General features: G+C 39.0%; 1 protein-coding gene across 4 annotated transcripts in view; it reads left to right on the top strand.

The window, feature by feature from the left end:
* KLHL2 (kelch like family member 2) overlaps positions 1–14505 on the top strand; it is a 57800-nt gene that overhangs the window by 20856 nt on the left and 22439 nt on the right. For all 4 annotated transcript variants that reach the window (XM_083834092.1, XM_083834093.1, XM_083834095.1 and 1 more), the window contains one exon: positions 13825–13987. In XM_083834092.1, the coding sequence (XP_083690218.1) occupies positions 13825–13987 (163 nt within the window). The remainder of the gene's footprint in view (positions 1–13824; positions 13988–14505) is intronic.

Raw genomic sequence — 14505 nt, 5'->3', positions numbered from 1 at the left:
TAGCTGTCCCTGGTGGATCCTGGCTCTCTTGAAGTGCTGGCACCTGGGCACATGAGCCTCAAGGCCTGCAGCCCTAGCCTTGGACACAACTACACATGTGTGTGCATCCCTCCAGTAATTGTACTAAGGTACTTGGTCTGTCTAGTACCTGGCCCAGGATCCTTGCTTTCCCTATGTGCCCCATACAAGTGGGGGTCTCATTTGTTCTTTCCAAAACCACCATAATCCCTTCCTTTTCCTCACTTCTGTCTTCAGTTGGACTGTATTCCCTCAAAGTCTCCTGTACACAACTGTGCAACAAACACTTCTTGCATTGTGGTGCTAGACCTAGAGAAGACCTTCCCACGTTCCATTTTGTGCAACAAGTGCTCCCCTCCTCCCCCAGTTCATTATTCCTGCTTCTTCATTTATTGATAACATTCTTTACTGTTCCCTCTCCTCATTTCATTGGTTATGGATGACAGGCTGAAGTTCCAGGAGGGAGGGAGCAAAAGGGATTTGTAGAGAAGGCAACTGCTGTTTCTGTACAGATTTAGCTTTGGTTAAGACAGAAATAAATGATGACAGGAGCATGAGAACCAGGAAAAGCAGGTGTTATACTGATATGGCATCTGCTGTTCCCTCAGATATTCACGTTTTTACGTCCCTGACCTTTATTTCCTCTAGATACCTCTGCTGTTTCTCTCTTCTCTAAGTGATGCTTTACTCACATCTTGCTGGCATTCTCCAGCCGATTAATCTTTTTATAACATTTTCTTTTTCCTGTTGTCTGGCTGAATGGGAGATCCCAGAACTTTGTTCATAAAGAAGATTGGGTAGGTAGAAGGGAATGAGCCTTGGAAGAATGAAGAGAAATCTGGATGGAAATCAGATCTGTCTTAGCAGCTAGAAATTGTGATAAAAAGAAATGCATAAGGGACAAACAGAACTGAGATGTAGCACAAGAGATAAAGATGAATCTTAAATCTTAATCTGAATTCAGTTTTACAGGCTGAATCACAGAATTTCCCTATCTTGAAATCTTTGTTCCTTCAGAAGGTGTTTTGAGGGTCAGGGAAAAAAAAAAAAAAAAACAGACTTGTTTCTGCTTATTTGGAAAAGAGATTTTTGGGCAGAGAAGATGAGGAGGCTTGTAGCTTGACTTTGTCAGAATGGTCTAAGTAGGATTCAAGGAATGAATCAGAAACTCATGGAGGAGGTGATGAGGTGAGACAGAAGTGGGGTTGAGACAGGAGTACATTATAGAGCAGATACTGATCTGTAATCCTGTTTTTGGTAAGCATGTGATTCTGATTCCTGTGGGAGGTGAAGGGGAAGTCACTGAGGGATTTAAACAGGCATGTTTTATTTAAATTATAAAAATAATAAAACACTTTTACTCATCACTGCAGCTCTAAATAGAACAGCTGTTCATTTCCTGCATATTGTTTCTTTAATGAGTGATTTAGAAAGTGTGTAGGCTGCCAGGGCCGCGCATGAGCAAGGTGCCAAGAACTAATTAAGGTAGAAAGTCCCAGTTATGCCAGTGGACTGTGCAAGGTGCGTGCTATTACAGATCAATGATAGGTTGAGAGAATGGGTCAGAAGATGAGGACTGAAGCAAATGAATAAGAACATCAGATCACTAGGGCAAAAAGAATTTTATAGACACCTAAAAAATTCTTGCCATACCCATAAGGAAAAGAAACCTCTAAAGTGAGGTGGCTGAGATTGCATAGAAATGTTTTATTTTCTAGCTGGCTATTCGTTGCAGTTTCAGTTTACGCTTTTAGTAAATCAGTACAATGCCACTAGTGATCCCGAGTATTAAAGAGACAAGTTTTTTTTTTTTTTTTAGTTAGTGTCAGGTAACGTGAAGGAAGTTCAAACTGTATGTGTTTTCAAACTCCGAGTTGTGCATAGCTCCTAAAATCCTCCTATGAGGTTTGAGTTCTTTGAGTGGTCCAGAAATAACTGCTTCAAAGGCTTCTGAAAGTCAAGTTAGTTGTAGTCCCTCCTAAATTGTCATGTGATGAGCAATAAATAGATCAAAAATCCCTAGGGAGCACAGGAGGAAATAGGAATAAATACTAGGTTTTCACTGGATCAGAATGGTTGTATTGTGTCACAAGCTTCCACAGAAGGACAGATTTTTAAATTATTTTTTAAGAGAAGCAGAAGATGCAGATGATAAACTGATTTAAAGATTTTCCAAGGCCAGACAAAACCAGAAGATTTCACTGCTTTCTAGCTCAGCTAGATGTTGGGCTAGCATGATGGCAGACCAAATTAAATGTTGGAAAGTGTAAGGTAATGCATGAAAAGAGAAGTTTGAATTACTCCTACATGTTGCTGCGTTCTACATTGACAACTTTTCCCAGAATAGACCAGCATACTGTAGCCACTTCAGAAAAGCTTCTGCTCATTGTGAAAGGGTGGCTTTAAAAAGGAGCTTACAAAGTGGTGTAGCAGCTTGTGTGCATCATAAAAATCAGTGTTCTCACCTGTAACGCTTTGCTGGATGGTCTGACATATGACAGGAATAGCACATTAGGCTTAAAAAGCTGTTGAAGCCATGGAAAAGCTATCATTTAGGAGAGGGAGAGAATTCAGGCCTTTTTTAGGGTGACTGTGAGATGACTGAAGGACGACTCAGTATTTTTCCTCCAAAATCTGTTTGTTTCAAAGATTCCACTTTACCCTTTTTAATGGTAAAAGGATGAGTTATTTACTTATGCTGAAAGGCAACACGTTTTTCTTTAGGGTACCTAGAGAGGAATGCACAAAACATTTGTGTGTATACGTGTTGTTGTTATTTAACATGCTTAACATGTTATTACTTGGCATGCTTAAACAGCGGGTGGTTAATGGGTGGAGCCTGTTGCTGCAAAATGCATATGAGAGGAGCTGCTTAAGATGCAGAATGTGAGCAGTGTGCTTTTCTGGATCTACTGGTTGGCTTGGAAATACGTACCTCACCTGTGGACCTTGGGTTACCATTTGATAGTGTTTCAAAGCAGGTGTTTTCACTCAGTGAAGTTTCCCTCTGTAATTAGTTGAGAGCATAGCAGGTCTGTTTCTGTGTTGGATTCACCTGCTGTACACTCCTTCCTCCTAGGTTTCCTCTGTCATTTTTCCTCGGAAGGAAAAAAAGAAGAGAGGGAGGAAGGGATGGGGAGTGCTGACGGAAAGCAGCGTGGTGCTGTGAAGCTGCAGCCCCGTAATACTGGGTTTAGCCACGTATCGGGGAAGGGAGGGAGGACATAACAGGTTCTGTCTTGAAGCAGCTGCCAAACTCGCTTCCTGTGCAGCTGAGACTGGGTGAGATCCCTGACTGCTTCTGGCGGAGGTAGACAAAAATAGTTACAAGGATGAATTTTTGTGATTTGTTCCTCTTTATCTTCTCTTCCTCCCCTCATCTTAAAAGAAGCCTGTGTGCCTGACACACCACCAAGAACTTTAGTCACCACCACGATCTCTTACTGTGTTCTTACAAATTTGGAAAGCCAGGCTCTTGTCCTGTTGAAGTCCTTATGTTTATTTTCCTGGAAGCACTGAATGCTGCCATTTTTTCTCAAGTGAAGTTTGGCTTTAACTAGAAGTACTGGCTCTAAAATGTTCTAAAAGATGAGATGTATCCTGGTGTTTCAAGAACAAGCTATTCTTTATGTTTCAAGGAAATATTCTTTGTTGTTGCTGATTTACTTCAGACTGTGGGGTTTCATGCACCTTTCTCTGATGGTGGATGAAGATGGATGTTCCTAGATTACCTGGGATGAATGGACTATTGTTTGGGTCTAATATATAGTTATCCCTGTGTTTTCTGTGTTAACATAATGTAAGGTTGGTCTTGGAACTGAATGAAAGTGCTTAGCTTCTGCACCAGAAAGATGTTAGTGTTCTAAAAATGTCTTAAAAAGTAGGGTGAGAAGAACATGCAAATGGAAGAGCATGCAGAAGGAAACTTGGAGAGTTTATATATATATATAAATATATAAAATATTATTTTATATATATATAATGTTTTCAAGCAGTTGACTTGGAAGGCATGCCTTGCTTTTTCTTTTTAAGACATGAATTTTATGCATCGTTTGAACATCCATTTAGCTGCAAAATTGTGAAGTTTTAGGTTAGCCTGAACAATATTTTAGCTCTGTTTTATGAGCAGTAGGCAGCTAGAACTGGGATTCTGTTATAACAAGTGTTATAGCAACAAGCTATAAGTTTGCCGTGGCCCAAAAGAAGAAAGGTGGGGGGTGTTGCAGAGCGGAAGGGAAACAGATGTGATACCAGGTAGGTCAGAAGTAGTCAGGACTGAGATCACAAGTTCTCTGATTCTGGAACCTGGTGCCTTCATTCTGCCTCTCTAACGTCGTTGCCCTTTAACTAGGTATTAATAAATAAGAACTTCTGTATATAAACTGTCTTCTTAGACAGAACAGCTTGTGCAACTTCTCTGCGTCTGTGATCTTCAAAATCATCATGTTCCTAGGCTGTGTTAGGTTCTTCTTTGCCACCTTGAATGAATCAGCTTCTTTCATCTCAGCTCTGACCTTTACTATAGGCACCCATGTATCTATTTCCAGTGATGACAATAAAGCTACCTGCTGCAAAACTTGAAAGACAGCCCTGGACAACTTGAAGAGTAGAGGGCATTTGCTTATTCTTTAAAGTGTTCTATGCAAATGAAAGCATGTGTGCCCATTTACCTCCCTGCAAAATGCAAGGTGCTTATTATGAGTAAATGAAACCAGTTACAGAGGAGAGTGCATGTTTGACCTCTCTCACTTGCACGTGTGTTCAACAATGCCTTGCTACATGTAAGATGAAATCTGTGGAGGCAGGAATAAAGACTTTCTTGAAAATGTTTGGGTTTTTGGAAATTAATTATGCTTTAAATCACGAAAAGTATGCATAAAACCTTCATATGAAAAAAAAAATGTTTGCATGGGAGGCTACAGATGTCATTTGCTTGGAGAATTCTGTCCCCCAAATACATGAATCTTAGAAGCACAACATCCAGATTAAAGTGATTATGAATTTTGTCACTGAAGCACTCCTTTTGAGAAGGTATTCCCCTGTGACATTTCTAGAAGATTATAAATACAGTCTGCTGTAAGAAACTAAGTGATGAGTAAAAGATGTTCTCGAAATATAAAAACATAACTAATGCTAAAAGTTCAGTGCAATCAAATATCTTTTCAATCTACTGAAAGGGCCATTTATTGCACATTAGATGTTATTCTTGTCTCAATTTTTGTACTAAAGATAAGCACCATGCACACAAAGTATTTTTACTTGGTGCTATTTCTGTTGCTCTTAGTTCCCTAGTTTTCTATTAATATAAAAATCAGTGGTATGGATACATCTTCTGTACCAGAGAACGAGAAGATAGAGAAAGCAGAGGCTCATAATCTACTATCCCAGTTACATTGCTGTTTATTTCCAGAGCAGGCTTTTCAGGGTTTGGAAATGGTGTTTTGATTCCTCTTTCAAGTTTGCCAGCAAATATTCAGTTATGGTAGGAGAACAAGCCTTGTGTGTTACAAATCACTCCGCCTGTAATGTAAAAAGGAAATGTGTGTAATCAGGGGATATTTTTTTAATGTTTGTCATAATGATCTTTTCTTTATAACCAAGCACTGTGTATCTGTCAGTGGGGTCTGAGACTGGGGGTGGTCCAGTACTAAAGGTGTGAGATGTTATGGTCAAGTCCTATAGATTAAGCATGCTAGCTAAAAGCATCAGCTGATACAGCGATTCTTAATGTGGCTCAGCCTTTACAGAAGGATGGAAGACCACACAGGGCGAGTTACGGTGTCCTGCCTCAATATTTTCAACTTTTAAAATCCTTCAACAGAGATCCTTTGTATATTATTTGACTAGCTAGCACTTCAGATCCCATAGAGAGTAAATTGTGCGGTTTCTGAATGGAAGTTTCTGAAGTATCAGCAGCAACTGGCTTTGTTCTGACGCTAGTTAGACTTGGTTAAATTTTCTTGTCCCTAAGAAAATATGAAGACATTTTTAATGCAACTCTATTATATTTTAAGTCCTGAATTACAGCAAGATGAATGATTCTGAGCTGTCATTTTAGATGACTTACTGTGCATATACTTAAATTCAGTGACCAAACTTAGAATCAAAAACTATTTCTATTGAGTTGAAATGTCTAGGATTTTTCTTCACTGAAAGAAAAATCTAAAATTCTAACTAAAAATATTTCAGGTTCAAGAATTTTACACTTGAAGTGGAACAATGTTGCTATCCTATTTTGAGAAACTTTAACAGAAGATGATATGAAAGACTAAGCTCGTCACTGTTAACAAAAATAACCATCATAACTATCTCTTGCGTGGAGGCTTAAGCCAAAATATGCTTTTACATGGTGGTTTGAGCACGGTTCTGATCAAGGTGATGCAGGAAAATCCTCAAGGCAAACATGACAGCATGGTTCTCCCTTGTAGATCAGATGGGCACCATTAATCATAGTACATTACTTAATCAAAGTGACCCTTCTGTCATTTTGTTTGCTTTGCTTTGCTTTGCGTCTGCACTTTGCAACCCAGAACATCCTCCCAGATCCATCCCCAAACTTCCACACCCCTCAAAAACCAAAACAAAACAAAAACCTCCCCCACAAATGTTTTAAATAATAATTAGTATTTCATTCAGACTAATCTTCTAAAGTGGTTTCTCTTCTAAAGACAGTTTTGCAGCAAACCAGATACTTTCCATAAACTGCATGTGGTTGTAATTGTCTTGAATGCTTAAGTACAGACAGTGATGCTAGTTAAATGGCAGGTATGTAAAACAGTTACTTTTTCCTTACATTCCATTTTAATTAGCACTACTTTCCAAGTCAGGAGCTGCTTAGTATTTTTAGAGATCATGTCAGTCATTCAAAATACTCCATTATCTTGATTGTTTGCTTGTTTTCAACTGAAAGTGTTCTGCCAATAATGTAGCTAGTACTAAGGGAATGTGAAGGAACAGGACTGTATCTCAATTAAGAGTCTGATATCTTCCTCTGATACTATAAAACTGCCACCCACACCTGTATTTTTAATTGGATTGGGCTCATTTAAGATAAAGGATAAATTTGCACATCCAAGTCTTCACTGCACAATAGCCTATAAACTCAAAGACTCTAAAGATATATATATTTGTAAGATGCATGGCATTATATTCTAAACTTGCAGCTCATGGACATTTTTAAATCCAGTATAGCATCTGATTTGTGTGTATTTTAACACTGGAACAGTACATTTAACTTGCACATCTTGTCCTTGTAAAAATTCTAGCAGAGCTGAATTTCCTAAAATTGGAACTTCTACATTTTATCCCACGGATGCAAGTGTTAAAATATTTGTATCTTTTAGTGGTTTTAGATACATACTCATAAGCAGCATAATTTCAGTGCAGCACAGTTATTTCACTAGAAATTTGACTAAATTAATTTGTTACAAACCACAGTTTTAATTATATTACAGATGCATTTAGATAGGAATAATAATAATAAAAAAGCAGCTGATTTTGATGATCTCTGACGAATCTCTTAATTTCATTCTTCCTTGTGCCATGGCACAAACAGAAATTTCAGGAATTTAGCTATCTGAAATAGGTATTTAAACCCTAGAAATAGATGTTACATTTTACTATATCTCCTCAAGATTTGTTTTGTGACTTGTATTAACATAACTGCTGCTCTTTGAAATTGATTTCATTTTAATATCAGAAGTGGAAATATGGAATATCTATAATTAGCAAGGATGTAACTCGCTGTCTTGAGTGCTTGTATTGTGATTGGATTCTCAGGCATTTGCTTTCCTAGGTTAGTCTCTTTCCCAATGTTGCTGATGTGTTTTTTTTTCCTCTGCGTGTTATAAAAAATTTTTTTTTTCTATTTTAAGCAGCACACTGTTCATTTCTCTTGTAAGCTGCTTTGATTTTTATTGGCTTATCTGTGTGCAAAACAATGTTCAGAGAATTTTTTTTGTTTATTCTATGAAAAAAATATGATCTTGTTCCCAAAACCTGCAATATGTTCTTTCAATGCATCATTGTCAGGTATCGATTTGAATTTAGGCAAGGATTCATGAAATAACATCTCAAAGAAATTCCAGGAAATCTCAAAATAATAAGATAAAAATATTGGCTTAAGCATCTTTGTATTGCAGGTAGCACAACACGTCGGGAGAATCTGTTAGTGGAAAGATGAATGCAAAGATAAGAGCATGGGTTGGATAAAAAAAAAAAAAGCCCAATTACTCAATTATTGTAGCAAATTGATTTAAACCAGCAGAGGAAAAAAAAAAAAACTTTAATCAATTTAAATTTTACCTTGCATTGAACTTTGTTATTTTTAAAGCAGGCCCAGTGGAAGCAGATTGCAGAGGGACCTGTCCACTGTATTTTGCGTATCTCTAAGGATGGAAATTCTGCAACTTGTTGGGGTGACCTGTCCTGGAGCTTAATCACCCTCATGGCTTAACAAACAAAAAGCCTAACTCCCTTTCTCTAATCAGACTTTCCAAACTTCTTACTTGTATATTGCTTTCTGTGCAATTGCTGTGCAGCTTCAAGAACAGCCTGGTTCTGTTCTCTCTCCCCTCCCATTAAATAGTTGTGGACAGTAATAAGCTCTCCCCCTTCACCTTCTATTTTATGGCTGAACAAATTCAGAGCCTCTCTTTGTAATAACACATGCTCCAGTCCCCTGATTGTCTCGACGGCCCCTTCGTCTGGAGTTGTTCCAGTAAGCCAGTTTTTCTCCATTGTCACCTAGCAGGACAGATACTAAAAGCACCTGTTGTGTAAAGCGGTACCAACTTGCGCTTGTTACTTTGGGAGCTAGGGGCTGCATGAGGTGGAGCATAGCACTGAATGTCATGAAGTGGAAATGCTGTGAAGAGATTCCTGTAATAAGTCATCCAGCAGTTTTCAGGCAGGACAAACCCCCTTGTCTGGTGTGGAGGCAGGCCAAGGCTGTGTGCAAGGCTGTCACAGCTCAGTACGCTCTGACCAGGTTCTTTAAGGTAGTCCACGTGAGGAGGGTTAATGTAAGGTCTTTAAGATACTTGGTGCTGCATCATGCTACATCTTGATTTAGCAGAGAGACAGCAACATACTGAAATCAGAACAAAAGCACAATATAGCAACTGCAGTATACAGCTGGATCACTATACAAACGTGATTCCCATTACTGGTCTCTATAATGCTCATGCACAGCATGACGGGTTGTCCCAGTTACTAGGAAGGAATACATGGGTTAAAGCCAGCTCGAGCCCATTGCTTTCTTCAGAGGTCTTTTTTTTTTTTTTTTTTTTGTTATTCAGTTTTTATAATTCCAGTTGGACTGAGTTACATGTATACTTCTCCTGCTTTGCTGGGCTGTCTAGCTGGGGAAGGCATTGCTCTCTACTAATTATCTCAAGGAAGGCTGTTTACATGACTTGATGACCTACTGGTACAGCTGTACTCTGAAAACAAAGGTTACCCCCACCTTGTGCTGAGATAAGTTCAGTTTGCTTAACAGCACTGGGCGGTCATTCCTTGCGTTCTTTGCTGAACTCATTGCCCTTATCCATCTCTGAGCCTTCTTCCATGGTAGAGGTTTGTTGGCTAGTCACACAGCCCCTGTTGTATCTCCCAGACTGTTGTAGATATGTTCCTTCTGAATTGATAGGTCACAAATAACTAGATGGGTGCCTGCCTGTAAGAGCTGCTCGTCATCTCAGAACTCAATAGATGTGTATTTTGGTCACATGAGGTAAGTACATCCAGCCACATGAGGGTGAACTGGAAAAAGAGGAGGGAGAATTGCTGCAGGCAACATCAGTGTACTCCAGCCCTCATCAGAATCCTGCCAGGTATCTGAAGGGCCACGAGAGAGGGCAGCAGCCTCAAAAATAGGTTGATGACCTAGATGAGTTACTTTGAAGTACATGAATACTCCACTGAAAGTTGAGGGCTTTAGGTGGATCTCTCCTGAATACACAGGTGACCACACAGTACCTGGTCACAGTCCTTGTTATCTCCGTGGAATTGGAAAGGTGGTTGTTGTGCCAGGTACACGTAGCTTTGGGAACAGGAATGTCTCTGCAGAAAGGAGAATCAGGAGAAGATAATCAGGAAATTGTTGTCAGAGGCCTGTAAGGGTTAAGTGATATGCTCTAGGAAATCTAGCAGTCATTCCAAGATTCATCACTACTACTTTGATGCAAAGAAGAGAATACATGATTTCTTATTTGCCATCTGTAATAATAATCTGTTCAGTTTTTCTGATTATAAAAACAACTACTGTGATGAGATTTTTTTTTCATAGAATAAAACATTGGAAAGGGTTTTTTTCCCTCTGCATTTCTTGCAGTAGGAAGCAGTATGCATATTGAAGTATTTTTGATTTTTAGAGGAAAGTTAGGGTACCCCCTACTGGCTATTTTTGGAAATAAAGCTGAGCTATAACCTACTACTTTAGAGTGAGCAACAGCTGAGTTTAATCCATACTGCAGTTTTAATATATTTTTAGTAGGTTTTAGAGCAGTGTTCCCCCCCGGTAGCTTGGTAGCTTTTAGCAGGGTGAATGTACCTGCAGTGCAGCTGTTTTAAACGCAGGTGGTTGTACAGGCTGAGGGGTTCTGTAGTACCAAAGGAAATAGCTAGATGTTATCACAGCTCTTGTTGCCTAGTAACTAAAGCTCAATGTATAATTTCAATGGGGCTGAATTTGATGCACCTTGTCTGTCTTTCCCTTTTTTCTAGTGGAATGCACATACATGTATTTAGACTAAAATATGTCATCATCTGATAGCTAAAATATATTCAAATCTCTAACTTTACAAACTCAATTGCCATAATATAAGAGCTGACTGGAGTTTCATATAATTAAGAAAGACTTTCTAGTTATTGTAGCATTTGTTTCCTGATTTTATTAGTGAGCAAGCTTTTCAGTCTGACTGTTTATGCATAGAAATATTAGAAATATTAAATTGTTTTCTGCATAACATTCTCAAATTTCATCTTTCCATTTCTTTAACTGATTTGACTATTCTATATATTTTTCTACTAAATCTACTTACACAGTCAGGAATTGATGTCAGAGTTATTTGTTCAACTATACTGATAACCCACTTAAAATTACCTGAGACTGTTTGGATTACTGAATTTTTTTGTAAGCAGGTGTGAAATGCTTGTGTTAGATTTTTAGCCCTGATTTTTGATACATAATGTAATGATTGTATCTTATGCTACAATTCTCTATCAATGAATTATTACGCTGTTTTAACTAATCATACTCTAGTTCCAGTAATGTAATTTCTATTGCCAGAATTATCACATTTTCATAAACATATATGCTAATATAAAATGAGTTTGCTAGACTGTTTTAACCTTGTCAATTGTAGACTTCAAGCTTAACTGAATTTGTTTTTGAATTGTGTGACTTTTTCTGACACTTGTTCCTAATTCTTCATGCATATCTTCCCCATTTATTTTGTTAGACTTATTTGATATTTTCAAGTACTATCTAAGACTTAAACTAGTCTTCAGTTGCGTTGCTTAGTAGCATAGAATATCCTGAGTTGGAAGGGACCAACAAGAATCACCGAGTCCAACTCCTGGCTCCACACAGGACCAGCCAAAAATCAGACCATATGTCTGAGAACATTATCCAAATGCTTCTTGGACGCCCAACCACGCTCTTGGTGCAGAACCTTTCCCTAACCCCCAGCCTGACCCTCCCCTGTCCCAGCTCCATGCCATTCCCTCGGGTCCTGTCGCTGTCCCCAGAGAGCAGAGCTCAGCGCCTGCCCCTCCGCTCCCCTCGTGAGGGAGCTGCAGGCCGCCATGAGGCCTCCCCTCAGCCTGCTCTGCTCTGAACAGACAAAGGGACTTCAGCAGCTCCTCATACGTCTTCCCCTCCAGACCCCTCACTATCTCTGTTGCCCTCCTTTTGACACTCTCTAACAGTTTTATATCTGATGTTGTGATGCTCAAAACCACACACAGTGCTTGAGGCAACGCCAGTGCAGAGCAGAGTGGCACAACCCCTTCCCTTGACCGACTAGCAGTGCCATGCTTGATGCACCCAAGGGTATGGCTGGCCCTCTTGGCTGTCAGAGCACGCTGCTGGCTTATATTCAGCTTGCTATCAACCAAAACCCCTAGATCCCTCTCTGCAGGGCTGCTCTCCATCCTCTCGTCCCCCAGCCTGTACATACAGCCAGGGCTGTCCCTTCCCGGGTGCAGAATCCAGCACTTGATCTTGTTAAACTTCATACTGTTGGTGTTGCCCAAGCTCTCTTAATTTGTCCAGATCTCTCTGCAAGGCCTCATCACCCTCTGGTGGTGTATCAGTGCAGTCACATTTTTTGCCTTAATTTCTTTCATTAACAGTTGATACCTGAAGCAAACTTTATTAAAGATATCCTTCCTTTTTGCTGTCTACACTGATATCCTGTTTTACACATTTGGCTATAGTGGGTTATTGCTCTGAGTTAGGGATTAATACCTTGTGGAACAGAAAGATGGTTTTCAAGCCGGCTTCATGCGTGGCAGGCTGAAGGGAGAGGAACAGCAAAAAAGTTTAAAACAGATTTCAGTTTTACAAGATTGTATCACATAGTCCTTGATGATGGCAAATAGTTGATTCTGCAGACAGTTACTAAAATTAAAACTTGTTCCCAAGAGCAATAGTTATATGTATATTCTGCCGCTTTCATTTCGTATGAGTTACACAGGTCTTTTTTTACTTCACCCAGCTCTTCCAGCTCTCTTCTTGATCTTCCAGTTTTGTTCTTGCCTGACTCTTTTTAATTCTAGCCAGGTAACTTTAAAAAAAGTAATAGTTAACAAGAGTAGTGCAGCCATTTTCTTCGGTGTATATTTTGCTGGCTTATTATTGATGCAGCCCTAGAGTATATGTTTTCTCTGTGTGTAAGTAAAAAATTGCAAGACTTGGGTTCAAATCTCTCCTGTTGTCATCCACTGAAGATGCAAACTAACATTAATTTCGTATTTGAATGTTTTAAAATAGAAATCACATTAAAGTAACTGTCAAAAACACCAAATATAAAAGTATTATGAAGAAGAAATTGTAGTTAGCAGTAGGGAATTTTACTTATATTTCACCTAAACCTCATGTTTAAATTTTACTGGTCAAATAAAATGCATGTTATACTGTTCTGGAAATTCTTCCTGCCTTTTTCGCTTTCTTTGTGAAAGTTGGAAGGACAAATATTCCATTTACACTAGTTCTTTACTGGTATGGACTTTCAGTGACCTATGAAATGTTTTATATACTCAGGCTTTTAAATTCCTGAATTGTCATTCTTCAGACTTCTTTGGAAACTGAATTGAGTCCCTGTTAGAATCAGTTGCATAAATATGCTTATTATTGATGCTAAACAAATCAATAATTTGGACAATGTCCAGTGCTTGCATGCAAACAAGTGTATTATCATGGTCTAGAAAACTTTGATTTTAAGAAAGTGAACCCTTCCAATGTTGAAGGGTTGAAGGTGAGGTGCAAGTGTGGAGTGTTGGGAAGAGTAACTAGGGAACTTGTGAATAAATACTGGGGAGAGTTTACATGATGTGTGAGAATTGTAATCTATGGAATGATTTCCCAGTGAACATGGTGACAGAGGTGTTTGTGATTTTAAATCTTAAATGGCATTTGCAGAGACATAATTTTGATGTTGGGTTTTAAGTTTTTGAGTCTTGTGGTTCTGAAATTTTCCTCTCTTGGTTTTATTTATTTACTTATTTTTATTAATGTTGACCAGTACTCTTGTATCAGGTCAGAACTGAACTGGGATATTAAACACATGTTGCTTCTTTCAGGTACTGCTCCCAGCAGCTGGTCTCTTGCAACTGCAGGATGTGAAAAGGACTTGCTGTGAATTTTTGGAATCCCAGCTTCATCCTGTCAACTGCTTGGGAATTCGTGCTTTTGCTGACATGCATGCATGCACAGATCTCTTGAACAAGGCCAACACATATGCAGGCAAGTTATCGTTGTCATAGAAGTTAGCTTGATGTCTGTGTGTGGGGGTTACACACACATGTGGATTCCATGCCAATCCACCCACACTTGCCCAAAGGAAATTCAATTTTATCCAGGTATACATCTTCTGAAGAGTGTATTTAATATGAATGTCTGTCAGAGAAGGAAAGAGACGTCTCCTGGCTGAAACATGGTTATAGTAACTGCAGACAGGGGCAGTATTTTTGTGGCCTATCAGGACCATACAATTTATAAACCAGAAATAATCCATCTTGTTTAAAATTTTGCGCCATAGTTTAGGGGAGAAAGCAGGAAAGAAGAATTAAAATTCTGGCATTAGAGAAACAATTGGCAAGAACCAAAGTTCCATCTATGATTTTCAGGACTGTTGGAAGAACGTGGGGGAAGAAAGAAGATGAGGGCATGAAGGGAGGCTATCTGTAGCGCCTGTACTGTACTGGCAAAGTAGACACTGACAAGAAACATATATGAATATTGTGTCTTGAGTAATTTGTCTT

Source organism: Anser anser, assembly GCF_964211835.1.
Source record: "Anser anser genome assembly, chromosome: 4".
NCBI classification, from domain to species: Eukaryota; Metazoa; Chordata; class Aves; order Anseriformes; family Anatidae; genus Anser; species Anser anser.
Note: the sequence above shows the minus strand (reverse complement) of the source record. Positions and strands in the feature narration are given on the sequence as shown.